The 20510-nt window shown below is 35.2% G+C and overlaps 1 protein-coding gene across 2 annotated transcripts in view; it reads right to left on the bottom strand.

Moving 5' to 3' along the window:
• LOC109095046 (epidermal growth factor receptor-like) overlaps positions 1-15127 on the bottom strand; it is a 58356-nt gene extending 43229 nt beyond the window's left edge. For both annotated transcript variants that reach the window (XM_042771156.1, XM_042771163.1), the window contains exon 1: positions 14816-15127. In XM_042771156.1, the coding sequence (XP_042627090.1) occupies positions 14816-14894 (79 nt within the window). In that variant the 5' untranslated portion in view covers positions 14895-15127. The remainder of the gene's footprint in view (positions 1-14815) is intronic.
• Between the last annotated feature and the right edge of the window lie 5383 nt (positions 15128-20510).

Raw genomic sequence — 20510 nt, 5'->3', positions numbered from 1 at the left:
AACAAAGCACTGTAAAGAATAGATACCTTGGCAGCAATCACGGATAACCTTTAAAGATTTTTCTTTTTCTTTTTTTAATGTAGATTATTCATCAGGCTATCACTTCTAGTTGGATGCGTGTGGACTCCAATGCCGTAGCTAGCATGATCAATCATAAAATCAGTAGCCTACTAACAGTTCGCAATTAAATCCATATCCTACCCTTTCTTGTAACCCGATAAAATCAATCCATGGTGATGAACGTCATCAGAGAGGTTTAATCCACGAGCATTCTGAGCATTATTCCCATTTGCTGGCATTCACATCAATCCACAAGTCGCTCTTTTAGGTTAGGCTATTACATACAATATAAAAGCAATTATGCTACGTCTAGCATTCTTTTACATTACTGAGCATAGCAAATAAATTGGTATCCATGGTATCCACTCATGTTTAACTTTTAGTCTGCTTGTTACGATAAAAAAAAAATTAAAATAAAACCTTAATATAGTCACATTACTATGCAATATCCTATATGAGACAGCCCATGATTACTAGATTTTATACAGGTGTTACTATAACGATTATGTAAATGGTGATCGGCAACGAAATATTGATAATGTGGAAGTTACTGTCTTTTGCCTTGGTGTGACTTCATACGTTTTGCAGACAATGCAAAGGCAGAGTACATTAACTCCAAAATAGGGGTAAAAATCAAGTTTGAGCTCACAATTTTTTACTTTTCATTACTAAAACATCTAATTGTTAAATTTCCAGTGTCCTACCTACAATTAATTTGGATGGACAAGTACAACAGTTTAAAGTCGTTTTTCTCAGTTTCACACTCCAGCGAGTTAAGGTCTTTTGCCTTTGTAGGGCAGAATACTGGAAGTTATCATATTTTGTCACTGTATGTTTGCATTAGCTGTCACAGCCTCTAACATCGCCTCAAATCACGAGCTGTCACTGACAATAAATTATGCTTTATTACCATATTACTCTAAAGTATTGATAAAATAGATTTAGTGGACTATTTTTATCCAGTATAATTGTTATGCTTAATTAAGTAACACATTTTTAGTTGTACAACATGCTAATGGCAGAGTATTAGAATCCATTCTAATCTATAACCTTGTAAAAAAATAAATACACTTAAGCACACTTTAAAAAGTAATATACTGTAAAGATATAATTAAATGTGTATTGACTGTTATTGTTATTCATGAAATGAAAATGTGATATAGTTTAAACTTATATTTAATGCAATTAGTTGAACTTTACTGTAGTGTGCACAAACTGTTAGCTAAGCAAAAAGCTAACATTAAACATTGTTTGAATCAACTTTGAGTCATATCTTCTGTACAATTAACATAAAGAGAGTTTATGTGCTTTTGCTACCTCTAAAGATTGCTCCAAATCAGTCACTTAAGGGGTTTTATTTCAGTTAGGCTGCTCCCTTAGAAGGTGCCTATATAGGGAACAGATAGTTTGGAACAGAGCTTAAGTTTGAGAGACATTGTTCTTACAATTCATTAGCTTCCTGCATTATTTCACAGCTTAATTAAACTTCATTTATCACATAAACAGTCTGTGTGTCAACCTACAGTACAATACAGTGTTCTAATACACACTCTTCTCAACACTTAGCAAATACAGCTTTCTTTTTGTGAAATTTCACTAAATGTAACTTCTATTACTGTTACTGGAGTGTTGCTTTAGTTAGGATGTCAACTGTCAAGAAAAAGGCTTAATACCTTTTCAGGGCTGTTAACAGGTTCTGTCTTGTTCAGGTTGGTTAGCACACCTGCAGTTTACCAACAACCAAATTAGACTGTGGAATATGAAGGAGGAAATTTTTTTTTTTTTTATCTAACTACTCTTAAAGTTTATTGTCAGAAAGGAACTACACAAGAAAACCTGGTCATTCATACATAACTGAAAATACCGGGCCCATTTTACTTCTGAAATGAGAACAGGATCTCTTTCTTGGCAGCTTGCCACTATTCAACTGTTAACCTGCATTATTCTGAACACTCAAATCTTTGCCTCATTGTGAGCCACCTGACTTTTCTAAAGGCAAATTATAAAATACTAAGGAATAGCATCCAAAAACACTCCCACAGCAAAAGAACTTTCAAAAATAGGGTGAATCAATAGTAATACCATGTTATATCAAGTTTTACACAGTAGACTTTAGACACAAAAATGTGCTAAAATCACCTCTAGCAACCGCATGAAAGAACATCGAAGTGGGCAAGTACCGCAAAAGATTCATAAAATGTAATTGTTTTCCTCCAAATGCATTGAGTGCTGCAAGGATGATGCATTTTTGTAGGCCAAAACCCAGAAATGAGTTAGCATTTTAACACTTTCAGCACCATCATACCGAAGTCAATGGGTCCTTTGAATGGTTTTTGATCAAATACCTGAAATACGTTCTGTGTTTATCACAAGCTCAATATATTTTCATGTTTTTTCTATGACAAAAATACATCAGTCATTACATTTTTAAAGCTTTTTAAACTTGAAAAAGGTCAACAAGTGGGACTAAAGAGGTGGTCAGGAAATTAAACATCATCATGCCAAACAGGAAAACTCTACTCACTAGTCCGCTTTCACAGCTTCACTGTGTTTATAATTTCACTCTTGAAAACTATTATGACTCAAACTTCAAGGAATTTTATTTTATTTTACATTTTTTCACAAAGATTGAAAGACTTGTTGGTGATGCTGAAGTTAAACGAACGTGTGGAATTTTGTATATATAGCCTACGTTCAAGATTTTTACTTCTTCTGGAGATTATATTTAGGTTTCAGAATTAATTTTTAGTTGTGTTCATTTGTGAATATTATCATGATGAACAAAAGGTATAAGAATCATAAACTTTTTATGGTCAAAGAGCTCATTTTTTTACAATAATCCAAAGGCCAATAGAAATATACTGAGTTTTAGTCAAAGGAACCAGAGTGATGGCAACTTACATGTTGGCCTACAAAAAAACAACATCACTGCAGTGCTCTATTTATGAATCAAAAATTGCACAATATTATCATCCGAACAAGACGCTTGCTATCATAATCACTGTATATGTCTCTGTAAGACTCAGAAAATCCACAGAATGATTCAACTTCCTGCTGGAGGACGGCTCGTCAACACAGCATTAGGTGACTTACTCTGACTCTGTGCATGACTCTTATTGCTTAACTCTAAGGTTTGTTAATTTAGTGGATGATTGTGTTTTAAAGGGGTTAGTGAGACAGCACAATAATCTTCCTGTACCGCAGTATTTATTGTAAAAGAAAGTAATATTGTAAGGAAAATCATGTGTATACAAAGCATTATGCTGCCATCAATGGTGGTAAATCCTGTTTCAAAGTCAACGCTAAATCATCGAATAAAGGTTCTTTTGTGTTACATGCACTTGTCCCCATGGAAACGACAATTTACTCAGACTTGTTCCTGGCCTCAATGGTGAGGGCGAACGTTTCTCTTTCAGCACTTTTCTTTATCTGTCACGTCCCATCCGTCTCATATTTTGAAGAAGTACATTTCCGGATGCCATGATCACGTCTTCACAATACAGTATAAGTCTTTCAACACACATTCAAGAAGGAAATGTATTAATTTGCCACTATAAAGAATTTGAACACACAAGATTCAAATTTTTTCAGCCCTGAAGTGGTACTTCACAAGAACCTCATCTCATGTAATGGTTATATAATTACATTTGCAGGCACTAATGTTTCCCCACACACTATGGCACGTATTGCCTCAGAAGTCATTAGAAAGAGTTGCTGTTCTGCTTTGAGGATATCGCCCAAATTAACCAACGAATTACCTAAAGGAGTAAAAGTGGGACGTCTGGAATTAGATCCAATTTGCAAATCAACAGGCCTTGTAGGCGAGACATGCAGTCTCGCTTTGGCACTACCATAACGCACCTCTAGACCAAACAAACACAGTCTGACTAAAACCACTTGTCCTTGTGATATAAAAGAAATCGGAAGATAAGGTCTGCACATACCAAGGCTAACCATCAAGTTATCACAACGTAAGTTGAAAATGTCCAAGTGTATGGTGTAAGGATATGGTGCAACATGACAGATCCTGGTAAACACTTTGGCCCTATCATACCCCTGACAACATGCGACCCAAGGCACGGCAAAAGTGTTTTTGCGAGTTTCAGCCGAACGCAGTTCTCATTTTCCCATCCTGCGCCGCGTTGTTTTAAATAGCAAATGCATTTGCGCTCATTTGTGCGCCCATGGGCGTGCTGGTCTAAAAAAGGGGTGTTCAGGCGCATTGTTGGCACATTGCTATTTTGAGGAACTGAAAATGGACTGCACCATAGACCATCTCAAACCTGGTCTAAAGTCTGGCGCAATATTTTTTCTTTGTTATTTAAAGAGCGCGTTAGTAATATGCGCCTATAGGCGCGTGCACAACAGGCGTACACTCTTCTTATTACATATACAGGTACGCGCAGCAGCACACAAACATTTTTAAAAGTGAAAAATTACATTCCACCATGTAAATAGCGAACCCACCATGGTGCGAGTGCAACTGGCTTTTAAAGGGGATGGGCGATGAGTCTCTGATTCGTTTATTGCACGTTACGCCATTACTCATTAGGAGAAAAGGGACAACTCATTTAGACAATGCGCCTGGGCGCGCAGACAGTTTTCCCGTTATTAGACTGGCAAAAGTGGATTCACACATGTCCTGAGTGCACCTGCGCCGTGCGCTTTAGATCATGCTCTTAGATCGCCCTAAGTGAGCCATATGCTTGTTTTTGTTACAATAATACCTGAATATCTTTAGTTTCGAGAGCGTTCATGTGAAGACATGTCTGTGTTAGGTTTGTCCGAGCTTCTAACATCCGCACATTTGAGGAGATTTAGCCAAAAAGCCTTCAGGCAAAGTGAGCAAACATCATAGCAATCGCAGATATGGATATGTCAACATGGAGATGTGCTGTCCAGTGATGAATTAGATATGTTATACTGAGTAGTAGGAGACTTCAGTGAACTAAAAGAGAGTAAACAGGAAAGAATGAAAGAGAGGAAAAAGTTCAGTTTTCACAAGCCTCAACTGCAGAAAGCCTAGGGCTGGGAAAACCACATCCAGCAGGGCCTACATCCTAGATGCATATCACTGCATTTCCTATGAGACGTGCAGTTTCAGCAAGTTAACTGAAATAGGATGCATTTGTGTCAAAGAGATTTTGAGAACATTTTCTTGATGTTTGAGATACATGACAATCAATTATGATTGGGATGCAAAATCAATATCAATTAGCACAACATTTTTACCACTGTTTGTTGGGAATGCATTGATTTCAAGAAATTTTCCAAGTTAAACACCACAAGTCAATATAATAAACACAAGCACATCTGTGGAATGCTATCAGTTACCAAAAAAAAAAAAAGGTATTTTGTCTAATTTTGACGCACAGTTTTCACACACATGCACAAATATGAAAAAAAGTTTATAGAACAGTATATTCAAAGAAGTTCAAAGGGGCAAAATTGTTGTTAAAATGTTTGTTATCACTTTATTTTAAAATGTTAGTAAATTATGCATAATTACTAGTAAGACTAAACCAAAACCTAACACTAAACCTATAGTAATTATGTTGTTAATTAATATTGCTCAATACTTATATGTGAAATGACACTGCAATGAGGAAACATAGCATATTCAAAAGTGTGACCAATTTGTTTTTTGTTTTACGTACAACTTTGCTATGAAGACTAAAACATATTTTTCATTTCAACATATTTTTAAAGAAAAAAAGATGCTGCAAAAGGTGCTGTAAAAAAATTATAATAAAAAAAAATGATATTGTATTATATTATAATTCGCCAAGAGTAGTACTTTAAAAGACTTAAAATAGACTTAAAATAGACTTATCACAGTGGGGTCCTGAGTTTAAATTTAGCCTGGGTCGTGGTCTGACCCTATTGCCTCTCTTACTCCATCCACTTTCTTGTCAGTTTTCCACTGTCCTACAAAATAAAAACAAACTGACAATAAATAAAATAAAAGAATGTCTTAGTCTTCGAAGGTGTTTGCATTCTGCCTCGGTAGCCCATTCACCTGAGAACAACAATACAATAAACAAAGCATGTGAACAAAGATATCCATTACAATTCACTTCACACATCTATATTTTCACATCATGCCCTACACTGAGTTCTCACAACAGACGTGTGTAGAGGGAGTGTCACTGATGTATCACCTATCCCAGGGCATCTGCAGCCTGTTCGGATCAAGTGCTATTTTGAAACATGATCACCCAAGAAGACACAGAAGGTTATTGAGAGTTGAATGTTTCACTTTGTTTCACTTCCTTACTAGCTCTGCCTTAAATGAAATGTTTTGTGAATGCAAGCTATAAATTATGGTTTGAAAAGTCAGTCAGATGTGGTTCTGTTTGGGAAGACAGGAGTCAAAATGGTTCCCTTTGCTTAAAAGGCAAAAACGTCTTATTTGGTGTCTTAAAAGTTTAGTCAGCAATACACTCACTACACGCAGCAGAGCTGACTTAATGAGTTTTCAGTTGGACATTTTGAGAAAAAAAAATATTTTGATATTCTAGGACAAAAGGCCATTCCAGACTTCAAAATGGGCCACTGTCAACCACAAAATGTGGTACAGACTCAATAAACAGCACTTTGTTTGCGCATGCTTGTGCTAGTGCACATTTTAGCGTATATGCGTCAGTAGCTGCTGGCCTAGAACTGTCATCCTGTTTCTCAATGTCTTCCTTTATGTCCATTTAAGGTTTACTAAATACGTCATGGAATAATAAATGGAAACAGCACTTTCCAATTCAAAGGGTCTGAGAACGAACACCTGAACATCTAGGCACTATTCTAAAAAAAAAAAAAAACAATTCCACATCCTCCCAGATTGTCTGTCTAATATGCATCCAGTAGTCACTAGATACCAGATATGAGGGGTCCATCCTTAGTGGTGCTATACTGTGATTGGACAACTGGCACTGTTTGATCAAAGAGTAAAGTCAAATGTTTGACAGTTTAATAGGACAGACTCTGTTTTGCTGTGTTTTTGCGTCTGTCAAAATCTTTTATAATGTGTTCCCTGCAATATTACACCTCAATGACTTCCAACATCGAATTTAATAGCCACCAATGAATGTCAGTGTGACGCACCATACTGTCAATGTTGTCATGCTGTTTCTTTGTCTGACTCTATTACTGTACTCAAAACTACCTTTAAAGCACCCCTATTATGCCATTTTTAAGGTTCCTAATATTGTTTTGGGAGTCTCCTACAACAGCTTCTATGTTTTTTTCTATAATGTAAACTGCACTCACGGCCCAAACGATCTTATTTAGTTACTTATTAAAAACATACGTTTTCAAAAATGAACATAACTGCTTAAAAATTTCTGTTTTGGGTATGGATGCGTGTAATTTACATTGTAGAACAAAACATAAAAGTATCATCAAGTTATGTTTACCACAGGCTTTATTTTACTCATATTTTATCTCCTTGCATTGGCTACCGGTTGCGGCTCACATCAAGTTCAAGACATTGATGCTTGCATATAGAAGAGCCACAGGCTCAGCACCCGCCTACTTCCACTCACTACTATGAATCTACATCCCCTCCAGAAGTCTGAGATCTGCTAGTGAGCGACGCCTCGTGGTATCATCATAGAGAGGCTCAAAATCACTTTCCAGAACATTCTCGTTCACCACTCCTGGCTGGTGGAAAGATCTTCCCACCCCTATCCGGAATGCGGAATCCCTGACAATTTTCAAGCGACAACTGAAAACTCATCTCTTTTGAAGCTACTTGACTTCATCATAAAAAAATAAATAAAAAAACACAATTGTCTTTCTCTTTATTCATTCCTTCTCTTTCTAGCTTGTACTTATTTGAACAATGTCTAAAACTTGGTATTTACAAACACTTCCTGTGTCTGTTTGCCTCGTTAAGAAGAATCGCTTTATGTATTGGTCAACCGCGTACAGTGTGTGTCAGAAACGAAACGACTATTGCCATAAATGTTCCAGAGAGAATGTATAGAGACATGGTAAAAGATGGTATAGATTTTACCTTATAAATTCAAGCTCGAGTCTGATGAAGAAACGCCTAATTAATCAATCAGACACTGATTCACAAACATGAGTGGAGCAGGATGTTTCTCAGTGGTAAGAGTCAACTTAGTTTGTGGTAATTATAAGACATGATTGCAGCGTCATTGTTATAATATATTTAGGTGCACGTGTGGGAACTTTAACAGAATGCCAAGCAAAGGTGAAAACCTCTGCTGCCACGAGGTAGTATTAGACGTTTCTGGTTCATTCATGAGTTTCCAAACATAGTCTAGCCATGATCTGGCAAACATCACAGAAATAGCATGAGAATTAGCATGTGTGATAACTTACAGACGTGGATTCTTATTAAGAGTGAAGAAAGAAAAAGAAAGAAAGAAAGAAAGAAAGAAAAAAAAAGAAAGAAAAAGAAAGACAGACATTTTGTCACAGGTAATCAGAGCGTATAGATCTAAACAGATTCTGGCTATTTCAAGCTCAATCACTGTCACTGCAATCAGCACACAATCAAACTGTCAGAGCTGCCACACGACTGTGAACGACAAAGGAACTCAAAGAACATGACACTCCTGTCACATAGCTTTTTCCTTTACAGCAGTCGTATGGAGAAACATTCAAAAACTTCAGTCTGCTTGAAGAAAACCCTCATTGTTTTCTGCCAAAGAGAGAGAGTCACTCCAGCAAATGAGGCACTGACTTCTTCGCCAGTTTTAGGTATCTGCTCAACAGTTTATCAAACCAGGAGGTCCATCTTTTTCCGGCGAACTCATTTTACTTTCTCTGCAGCTCTTGAAACTCCAACTGCTTCAGCAGATGTGAATCTGGGAAAGCCAATCACCGGTGAGAGGCATCAAGACCCAGGAACAACCAGCCTTCACATGCTGATGGTGCTTTAGTAACAGATTTTTATTTATATTTTTTCAATCGCACTCCCGGGAACTCAATATGGAGCCATGAGTGGGCTCTGGAAACTCATCTTGAAAGAGCGTTTAGAACAGATCATGAAAACTAAGTAGAGGTGGAGGAGGAAGTATGCAGGTATTAAAGGCAGGAAATTGCCGGGCATTAGGTTTTGCTGAGAGAAATCACAGCCGGCCGTCTGCAAAACCAATCACGGGGCCATGCAAAGCATGTGCAAACAGTGTGGGAGCTCAATGACAGATGAGGACAATGAGAGAGCAAATCAAGAAGGCGAAGAAATTGTGAGGTTTCAAGGTGTTTTGCATTTCATTACCTCACTTTATAGTGTAAACAATGATGTTGAAATTAAAGAAATGAAAACAATATTGAAACAAAAACTCATGGTGCCATGCGTGTTTATTCAGAGGGTGGAGACTTGTGTCACTGGGATTTGCAAAAATAATCATTTGTAGGCAGCAAGCAAAGCTCTTGCAAATGAATCAAGAAAGCACAATTGTCACACGTAAGAGATGAGATTGTAATTTCCATTTGCCAATTATTATACATCTCTGAATAAATATAAATCTGTTTGTTGGATCAAAACTGACCTTAATCCAAATCAACATTGTGTCACCATAATCTGTTTTCTAACAGTCACTTGGCTGAGAGTGAGTGCTCAATTCATGTGTGAAGTTAAAATTATGCTTTTTCTTGTTTTTTTCTGTCAAAATGACGGAAAGCATTTTGAATTAGTCAAAGCTCAGGCAAATGGTGGAAAGTTTCCAGTTAACTCAACCTCTGGTGTCACAAGCACCATGCTCTACCTGTTGGAACTACAGAAAAGCTGTATGCTCAAAGCATTCCTTTGCAATGATTTTTATTTGGTGAGAAGTTGTTATTTAGCCCCCAGAGAGTATGAGACAAGCAACCTGTCATCGCTATTAAAGCTGCATTACAAACCAGTGCAAACACTGTTCCCATGTCAATTAACTGAGCAAGATGTTCCAGTCAATCCAACTGCACATGTTATTTACATTTATTCTTATCTGGCAGAAAACGCGATGAAATGATGCCTGACAGTTTAACGTAACAGTCCTTCATCTTGTAAGGTCCTGAGGCGGGGGAGGAAGGTAATGGGAAAGCAGAGCAGTATCATATCTCAAATTTAATTCACAATTAGGGGAAAATACATGGTTGATGTATTTCCCAAGATCACTGGCTAAACAGTCCATAATCCCAATGGAGGACATTGATGTTCTCCAACCATTACTGACAGAAGAACTAACAATGATGGCTTTTTGAAGGAGGATATGTGACTGCAAATGAGGACAATTGGATTATGGTGCACTTTTTATCTGCTGCATGCCAAATCAAAAAGACTATTAATCATAAAAAGTTAAATTGGCAGACCTGAGGAACATGGAGTGATGTACAATCTGTCTTTTGAAAATTAGGTGAGCCTATAATTATGAAAATGGTCTGTCTTTGTTCAGTTTTATAAGGTATCGGTGTTGGCAAGGATATCAGGGTGTTTTCAAGAGAAAATCTGAATAGTATGATACCTGGGGCTGAACAGGCAAACAAATCCATATTTGACCTTCATTGTTAACAAGAGCAGTAAATGAGAGAGCTGTGAAGAACAGAATTCCCAAATGAATAGTTAAACCTGGATAAACATGAAGGATTAATGAAATGAAAATATATATATATTTTACTCTCCCTCATGTTGTTCCAAACCAGGAAGGTTTTTTTTTGTTTATATATACAAATAAAATCAAAATCATCAAAAACCAAAACCCAACATCACTAACCGACTTTCATTATATGGCCAAAATAATTCTTCAGAATAGATCATATCAAAATATATTTTCTGTTATGTTCTGCAGACAAAAGAGAGTCATATAGATATGGTACAACATGAGGCTAATTAAATGATGACAGAATTTATCATTTTTGGGTAAACAATTAAGACAACCTACTCTAGCCTTTGAATTTTATAAGATAATGATAATATTGGCTATAACAAGATGATATGACATACATACAGTATATAATATAAATACTGGGTCTATCAAGCTTACACACACACACACACACACACACACACACACACACAAACACACACACACACAACATTTTATTTCAAGTCTTCTGAAACACACAATAGTTAAAAAGTAGTTTTGTGTGATGAATCAAGTTGATTCATTCAAAAAACCACTCTAAATGATTCGTTCATGACTCACGTTCATTCATTCGTGAGTTCAACTCACTGACACAATGAACTAACTGCAGTGCTTCACCTCTCACTGGAGGGGAAGATTATTAGTGAATAATCCCTTAAATTTCAGTCTGTTCCTTACAAAACTATCATATAGATTAAGAAGACCAAGAATATAATGCACAGGTCATCTGGACTTATTTTCTGATATTTTTTATGGTGCTTTTGCATCCTGTTGAACTTTGAAAGTTCCAGTTCCCTACTGATTGTAAGTGAAGAACGCCCAGTGCAATTGTTTTAAAGTCCTCCTTTTGAGATCCACAAAAGAAAGTAAGTCATATGGGTTTGGAACAACATGTGGAAGAGTAGATGATTCATTTTTGTGTGTTATATCCCTTTAAAGAAAGACTCACAGAAGTTCCTAAGCATGTCTTACACGGGCGACTCGATAAGGAATGGTACAGCACATGATGATTGTTTTGTTTAGCGGTTTAAAATATATTTGGGAGATTTACTCTCTAGAATGCGTTAGACTTTAATTTTTTAGACATACTGTACACAAATATGCCGACAAACCCCTTTCCAACACCTTTACTACCTCAAACAGTCAAAGCCCCAGACCAAGAAAAACCAACTAAAGCTCATCTGACACGTTTTGGTTTGCTTTGACTCTGAGTCACTTCTGAGCCATCCGGATGAGAGTTATAAGCGTCTAGAAGACCTGAGCACAACTCTCTCAGACAGACTACATTAAACCCCCCTGCCTACAGACAAAACTAAACTAATTTAAACAACACAATGAAAACAAATAATGTGGGACTTTTCTCATTTGAAGGCCAATAAAATTGGAATAACACACAAGAAACTTGAGTTCAAAGAATATGATCTTATCCACTTTTGATAGAACAAGCTTTGATTTACGGCCCATCCCTTTATCAGAAGAAAGGAGGGGTTTTGTCTGTTCTAGTCTGGTGATGTCTGCTTTGAAACTACTTTTATTTAGATGGCAAAGCAAAATAAAAAAATATACACTACAAAATTTCAGAATAATTAAGATTGTTTTAATGTTTTTGAAAGAATCTTCACAGAGGCCCCATTTATTTGATCAAAAATACAGTAAAAAATATATATTGTGAAATATTATTGTATTTGACTATTTTTAAGCAGCAAAAACTGTTTTCAACATTAATGATAATAATAATATAATAATAATAATAATAACAACAATAAAATGTTTCATGATATGCACCAAATCAGCATATTAGAATGATTACTGAGGGATGATGTGACACCGAAGACTCTGATGGAAAATCTGTTTTGCCATCACAGGGATAAATTACATTTTAAAATATATTAAAATAGAAAATAGTTTAAAATGTAATAATATTTTCTTTTGATATATTTTTGATTAAATAAATGCAGCCTTTTGAGCAATAATGACTTCTTTCAACAACATAAAAAAAAAAAACATTTATTCTTTTGACCTGTAGTGTACTGTACCCAAAAGAGTGTTTAACAGTTTCCAGCATCCATACCCACATATGGCTCTCACTGCACTGAGATTTAGGTGACCGCCTGAGAGACATTGTTCTAGGTCACAATGAGGCTGGACGGTATCCAGAGGTCAATGACATGCTAATGAAAGGAAAGACACACTTGAAATCTGTCATGTGGCTGGACAGATGACCAAATGTGGGACATTTTACTGAAAATTCAAATATAGCTCCTTTTGAAGGTGCACTTGGAATCTGGGCCAGCAAAAGCATTTATCTAGTATTTAACCCGGACAGTCTATGAAGAAGACTAAACAGCTGTTTCGGTCTTAAATATAAAAGATAGCTGCAGCATTTCTCTGACCTTGAGCGAGGCACAACAGGGAGCCCGAAGACATTGCAGGACGTCACAAATGTCCTCACTGATACTGTGACTTGTCCTCTAAAACACTAGGGACCAGAAAACTGGCAATCAGTGCAATTAACAATGACAATGAGTGACTAAAACACCAAATAAACCCATTTGTTTAATATTCTTCATACTTCAGCCTCTTTCTTAATATGATTTCCATGTGTAGAAAGCAAAATGTACCCAACTGTAACAAACAGTTGGGTACCGTCAGCACGAAAACTTAACATCATTGATGACTGTCAAAACAGAACTTATATTAAAGGAAGGTGATTCCTCTCTTGGCACCGTGACTGTAAACCTGATTGAGTCCAAATGAAGAAGCAGACTGTAATAAAGTGATTTGTGTGTGCCCCATCTGTCAATATTGGCACAGTCATGTGTTTACACACAGGACACCCCTGAGATGATCTAAATATGCAGAGTGGCATATAAACACACTTTAACTAATCTAATAAATGTAACAAACTCTAACACTAACATCATAGATTACACAAGGCTTTAGTTAATTGAATTAATTTCAAAGAAAATGTTCATTACAACAAGCACAGGACCTACATATTAAAAAATAATGTAGATAACTTAAAGAAATATGTGCTTCATGTGAAAAAAATCTCAAAATTAAGTCAAAATGAAATATTAAAGTTAAAAGTTAAAAGTTAAAATGACTAAATGAACCTGACTACATTCAGTTAAACCAACAAAAGTCATTTTTCAGGATCACATCAGGTAAAAATACAAAAACTGTTTTCACTTTCAAAAATATCAGCATACTAAAACTGAAATCTAAAATTCAAATTAACGTGCAATTTACTGCACTTTTTCAACCACTTTTAATTTAATTAATAATTAAAAAAAAAATCTAAGCTGAAACATAAAGATGGAGTAAAAATGGCAAAAATAATTGTGAAAAAGTAAACGATTTAAACAAGTATTTTGTTAAAATGATAAAATAATTTTTTGGTAGCCTGACACAGCAGTCATATTTGAAGTAAAAAAAAAAAAAATGTCAAACTGCATAATAAATGTAATTTTATATAAGGATGTAAAAATAAAAAATGTGCAGAAGCTATTTATACCTGATCTGACCAATATCATAATGTAATTACTGTAATCCTATGTAGTTAGGTAGCTTTAAAATATATTAATATTTTGACTGAATAAAACCTGTCAACTCCAATGTTACTGTACCACATGAAACACGTTTTAGGTTACCTGATAAAACATTTTTATAAAGCAGGAATATTTCCAGCCAATATCATCCTCTTCTTTCAGCCTCTGAAACACAATTTAAATCATGGCAGTGCCACCCAGTAATGCTATAAGGCTAAAAAAAAAAAAAATCACAACCTAATTAAAAGTATGGGGTGGGGTCATATAACCTAAAATCTGGCCTGGTGAGTGCAAGGTTGAAAGTTCAATCCCAAGGATTCATGAACCACAGACAACCTCAGGTTGTACCACAATGATTATTATCTACTGTATGTCTAATAGAAAAAAAAAAAACCGTCATTTAAAAACTAATCAGTATCCAAGTGAAAGTTCTCTGTGGGACTGTGAGCACAAACTTCCACTGTTCCCACGCTGACGAGGTCCCTCTAAACGCACATCTCAGAAGGTATGTGCGACGTTCCCATCAAGCTCTGTAGGAGCTCGTTCTCCAACGAACTGTTTCACAGTTTAAGGTTTAACCTTATACAGCAAGCCGTTTCACAATACTCCTACCTTTCTTTTCCGGCGTCGCACAGAAGCTCCATGAGAGCAGTAAGGTAAAAAACAATCCGATCTCAGTTGGTCCTGCCATTTCTTGTGTTTAAAACCTCTCAGACTTCACTCCATAGTTAAAAGGGCTCTTCTTTCAAAGGTTTCTAAATGTTCAGAGATCTTGCCTTCTCAGCTTCTTGAGAAAACTCGCCCGACTTGGCTGTAAACTTTGACAGCTCCTCCTCCGCGCTCGCGAGCCTCGGCAGTGATAGAAGCGCGTACTGCCGGAGAGAGCTGGGCTCGCTCGTGACGTCAGCACAGGGAGGATCGTGCGCGTGCTGTAAGGCGTTCAGAAAGGTGGGACGTTGAACGTCAGGTACTTTTTGATCTCTGAGTTTGTGATTTCATTCCGATGCCAAATGAAATCTTTGACCTGCTGTCAATCAGCAATAAGGACCGGTAGGGAACACAAATCACAAATTAACACGGGAACGCAGTTTGTTTCTGAGCTGTTTTCTCACAAATATTCCCATATTTGTCTACTACAAATTATTAAACTATGTAAAGAGTGCTGTTGTTACAGCTTACTGCACTGATGATTTGTAAAATAAATAAATAACCAAAAATCTAATTTTATTGTGATAATATGATTCACTTGTTTAAAATAATTATTGTCATCCCTCAGCATGCTAACATGCAAACATTTTAATGAAACATTAAATATAGGTTATATATTATTTTGGTTTTCATTAAAATGTTTGCATATATATATATATGTGTGTGTGTGTAGTCCGATTTTGAAAATTTCTGTAACAACTCCCACAACATTAATGCACCCTCACTTAAAAAAAATACTCGCTGAATAAAATTAATCAATTAATTATATATACTTAGTAGGAAAGTCTTACAACCATCACCCTTCTGATCGACTGTTTTATTTTATTATTTATTTTCTCAAGTTGGTAAAAAGCTTGTAAAACTTTTTATAATTTAAAAAAGAAAACCTACTAATTCAAATTATACCAGATCTGTTATTAATATGATCACAAATCAAATTTTAAACAATATCAACATAATATTTTTTTCTTTTTTTCTTTAACCTCTACTCACCTATTTAGGTCATTTTTAGCTGGTTAAAGTGATAGTTTCAGATTGTTTCTCTGATTTTCTTCCAGAGGAAAAGACCCCAGTAAGCTCATGTGTCTCAGTTTCAGAAGAGAACAGTTTCACAAATTACACTCAGATTTGCCAAAATATAAGTCTGTAACCACAAGTCTGTGATTTATTTGGTACTCAAACAGCAAAAATTTTTGTCAAATACTTCCAAGACCAAATGATCTGAACTTCACCCTCAATTGTTCCAAACTTGTGTAAGTGTCTTTCGACTGTGGGTCTTTGTGGGTAAAAATGTAAATTCTGTCATTTATCACTCATTATTTTAGTTTTCTTTGCACACAAAAAGTATTATCGTAGCTTTATAAAATGATGGTTGAACCACTGACGCCACATGGACTATTTTAACGATGTTCTTACTACAGTTCTAGGCTTTGAACGTGGTAGTTCCATTGCTGTCTATGCAGGCTCAGAAAGCTCTCAGATTTCATCAAAAATACCTTAATTTGTGTTCCTAAGATGAATGAAGGTCTTACAGGTTCGGAAGGACATGAGGGTGAGTGATTAACGACAGAATTTTCATTTTTGGGTGAACTATCCCTTTAATTCCTTTTACAATTGTCTAAAGTGTTTCTATGTTTATTCTTCCACAGAAATATAAAGAAAAACAACAGAAACATAGATGATTCTTGAAAAGATATCAGAGAAATTGAAAGGATACCTGAAAATTATTCTGATCTGTGAGAAAGCATCATCTGAGCACTTGTGTAGATGTGCCAAATATTTGCTATACAACATTTTCAACAAGGATGACAGAGAATAAGAATTTGAAAGTCATGATAAACATACAGGTTGTAATAGAGACGGTGTAATCTTCAGATTGTCCTTTGACGTAATTCTTGGGGTCTCTTTATCTGTCCGGAAACCTCCCTTGTCTGTTGTGAATCATCCATTGAGTCCTTTGAGAAATGACCATAGACATGGCTGCATTCATTTGGGTTGCCACAGTAGCCAGACAGTGGTTTGGACATGGGAAGCATCCAGGAAGTTTGTGTTCCCAAAGGTCAACAAAGATCAACTGACCACAAAGAATCCTGTGTTTCCCACTCAAACTCAGTTCTGTCTTGAGTAAACTGACCTTACATCCATTTATTTAAATTCTTGTCTAATGTTATGAAAAAGGATTTAACCTTTATATGTTGACATTTATAACAAAAACAATAACAACAATTAAAATAATAATAGTAATGAAATTAGAGTTTTGCAAAAGTGTGAATCTTACATTTTACAACTACAGTATAACCTGAATGCATATATCAGTCTGTTGGAATGAATTTAATAAGTTTTAATCCTGAATTTAGTTTGTTCAGGTTATGTCACAACAACATCACCTGGGAAACAATTATGGCAGACATTAATAAGAGTTTGAAAGTGGTCATTTCAGCAAACTGAGAAGGCCACAAATCTTAATAATGTCACTAGCTAGACTGAATGGGGACATATGTGAAAGACCTCATATGTCTCCGGTCATTTTTATGAGCTAATATTGCATTATAGTAAGCTAATGCCTCGTTAAGTGGTTTTCACGCAGGATGTAAGGGGTGTGGTTGAGTTTTGATTGATTATGAATGACAAGGACAGGTCATCAAAATAAAAAAGAGACCCATTATTAGCATCAGGTGGGCTGGGGGTGGTTTGAGATCTATATTCTGAGCTACTGTAGCAAGGCTGTAGTGATCGCCACCAACCTGTTGCGGGAAATTTCCAATGTTTTCGTCAGCCAACCCAGCCAAAAGAAAAAATGTAGACATCATGAGAAGAAAGAATTAAAGTCAAGATAGGCTAAAAACACTCTTTCCTGTATGGAAAATGCAGGTTTAAAAAGAATCTAGATTTTAACAATTAACAATAATTTATATCTCAAACTAAAGGTGTTTAAAAAGAGTGTTGTTTTTAACAATGATGGATATGTTTGACTATAGAAGGATAATCAAAACCACTCCAATACAAATAATAAAAGTTTCCAGTGAAATTAAATATCAGTACTCTACACAAGTAGGAACACTGCTTGTCCAAAAACGTTACTGGACTGGAACTAACTATTGCATAACGCGGAAATCCGTACATACACCTTTGAGACACCAACACAATAAAATAGATATTAATAGATCAAATAGATCATATTACTCAGTGGTGTCATGGGCATCAGTGGCAGTCCTAACCTTGCAATTGACTATTTTAAAATTTTCCAATTGTTCAGTGTATGTGTTAACTTTTTAAAGAAAAAGAGAGATATGTGGAAATTCATTTTATGGTAATCAACTGTCATAAAGTATTGTTGACTGTTACTGGGTATATCCCTTCAAATAACAGAGATGGTATCATCTGGATCAGCATTTATTTTGAGATATAGCATTTACTGAGTCTGAGGAGACAGGGAGGGTTGTAACACTAATTTCCTCATTTGCTTAATGTTTCCAGAAAGCCAACATTTTACACAACTGTAAACATGAATAACATCAATTAAAATATTTGAATAAAATGGAGTGAGTTGGGCGAATGGGTTTATGGGTATTGGTATGAAAAAATATATATAATTTGATCAACAAAAATAAGTACATGTACAAAATTTAAACTGATGCCTTATAATAGTGTTAGATCCCTCAACTCACCCTAGTAACAAAAGCACTCATTGTACTTGACAATAACTAAAACAGTTTATGGACAATTTTTTAGAATAACAACATAATAGAAAAAGAAAAATATCTGTTCCAGGTGTTAAAGTAGACAGTGTTGCAACCACTGGTTTCCCCTATATCTATTTTGATGAATTTGAACTGAAATTGAAGCCAGTGATTAACATGTATTTTTGTTGTATGGAAAAGAGCAGCTTTAACATTTTGGTTTTTATTGGGGAAAAAGTCAAAGAGGTTTCAACAAAATGTCAATATAAGTCACTTTTAGCAAATCACATAACAATGGATCCTTCAGGAAACAACACTGACACATGTAGTGACTAAAAAAGGGTGCATTTTAGTACCTTAAAGGTAGGTACCAAAATTGAAAGGGTACCAGTGACTGTTTTTGTACCATTTTTTTTTTTTTTTTCTGAAAGTGTATTATATACATCAAGTGTAGCAGTAGTGGGATATGATTGATTGTACTAGTGAATAAATGTATATACAGTTATTACTATTTCTAAGTGAATATACACAGTATTGTACATGACTGATGTAATTTAAAAAAACAAAATATTTACTGTATATATATAATTCTGAGGTAGGTAGAGTGACATTATTGTTACTAATACTAATCTAGTTGCGGTGATAGTAGGATGTGTAGATAATGACAGAATTTTCAGTTGAAAGGAAATGACCTGCAGAGGGTGCAACTCAGTTGGATCGATCATGTTTACACAGATTTCTGCAACAGCATTTTATAATAAACATCTAGCAGAAACAAATAAACAAAAAATATCTACATATTTATCTATTATCTTTTTAAACTACATATCAAATAGCATATTTCTATCCATTTGGATTATAAAGATTTGATATATTTAATTGCATATTTCTATCCATTTGGATTATAAAGATTTAACATAAACTTAATGTGATACAGATTATAAAGATTTAACATAAACTTAATGTGATACATATCTGTCATACATAAATGAAACGGGTAAGAAACTGTTAAATATTTCTGCAATAGTAATAAACTGATGTGTTTTAAATTAATTGATAACAATATTTATAATCATCATTAAATTTGATTTGGCTCAATCTCATTTTTAAACTGTTTTTAACATTTTTAACTAACTGAATATTGCTTGTTCCACAGGTAGGCATATGCTCATATTTTTAATAAATACGTTTGAAAATATGATTATTCAAATAAAATCAAATTGATGCAAGTAGTTAATAATAAACTATGCCATGATTTTCTAAATGCAGAAACCTGGCCTGTTTGATTTGTATGACAAATATGCATCATATTGAGTTTATTCATTTATTAATGTTAAACCTGTGTAATCCAAATATATGGAATTTTAATATGCAATTCAAATGCATAAATCTTGAATCTTGAAATTGTTCATTTTAATTTAATATTTAAATGACATATTATGGGCCTTATTAATAGCATAAGACTACTGAATGGATGGGTAGATGGACTGGCACATAAACAAAGTTGTGGACATAAGTTGATTTACATACACAATCAAATCACAAAGCACCCATACACACCCATACACACACACACACACACACACACACACACACACACACACACACACACACACACACACACACACACACTCAAACGCAGTCAGCAGGGGTCAAGACTGAGTTCAAGGATGCCATCTGGGTACAAACAAATTATTAACAGCCCCATTCTGTTGATGTTATTTTATTCTTTAATCATTTTCAGAAAGGCAAAGCAGGACTAAACAATACATCTTAAGGTGTAAAGTGTTTTTGACCTGATTTGTGCTTTTGTTTAAATCCTTTTGTTTGAGTCTCCCATCAGACAAAGAAGCAATTAAGTTGTTTACTGAAGCAGAATAGCGAATGTGTGATTCCACTGTGCAGGAGGGTCTCAAACA

The sequence above is a fragment of the Cyprinus carpio genome, chromosome A2 (assembly GCF_018340385.1).
Source record: "Cyprinus carpio isolate SPL01 chromosome A2, ASM1834038v1, whole genome shotgun sequence".
NCBI lineage: Eukaryota > Metazoa > Chordata > Actinopteri > Cypriniformes > Cyprinidae > Cyprinus > Cyprinus carpio.
This window is presented reverse-complemented; position numbering and strand designations above follow the sequence as displayed.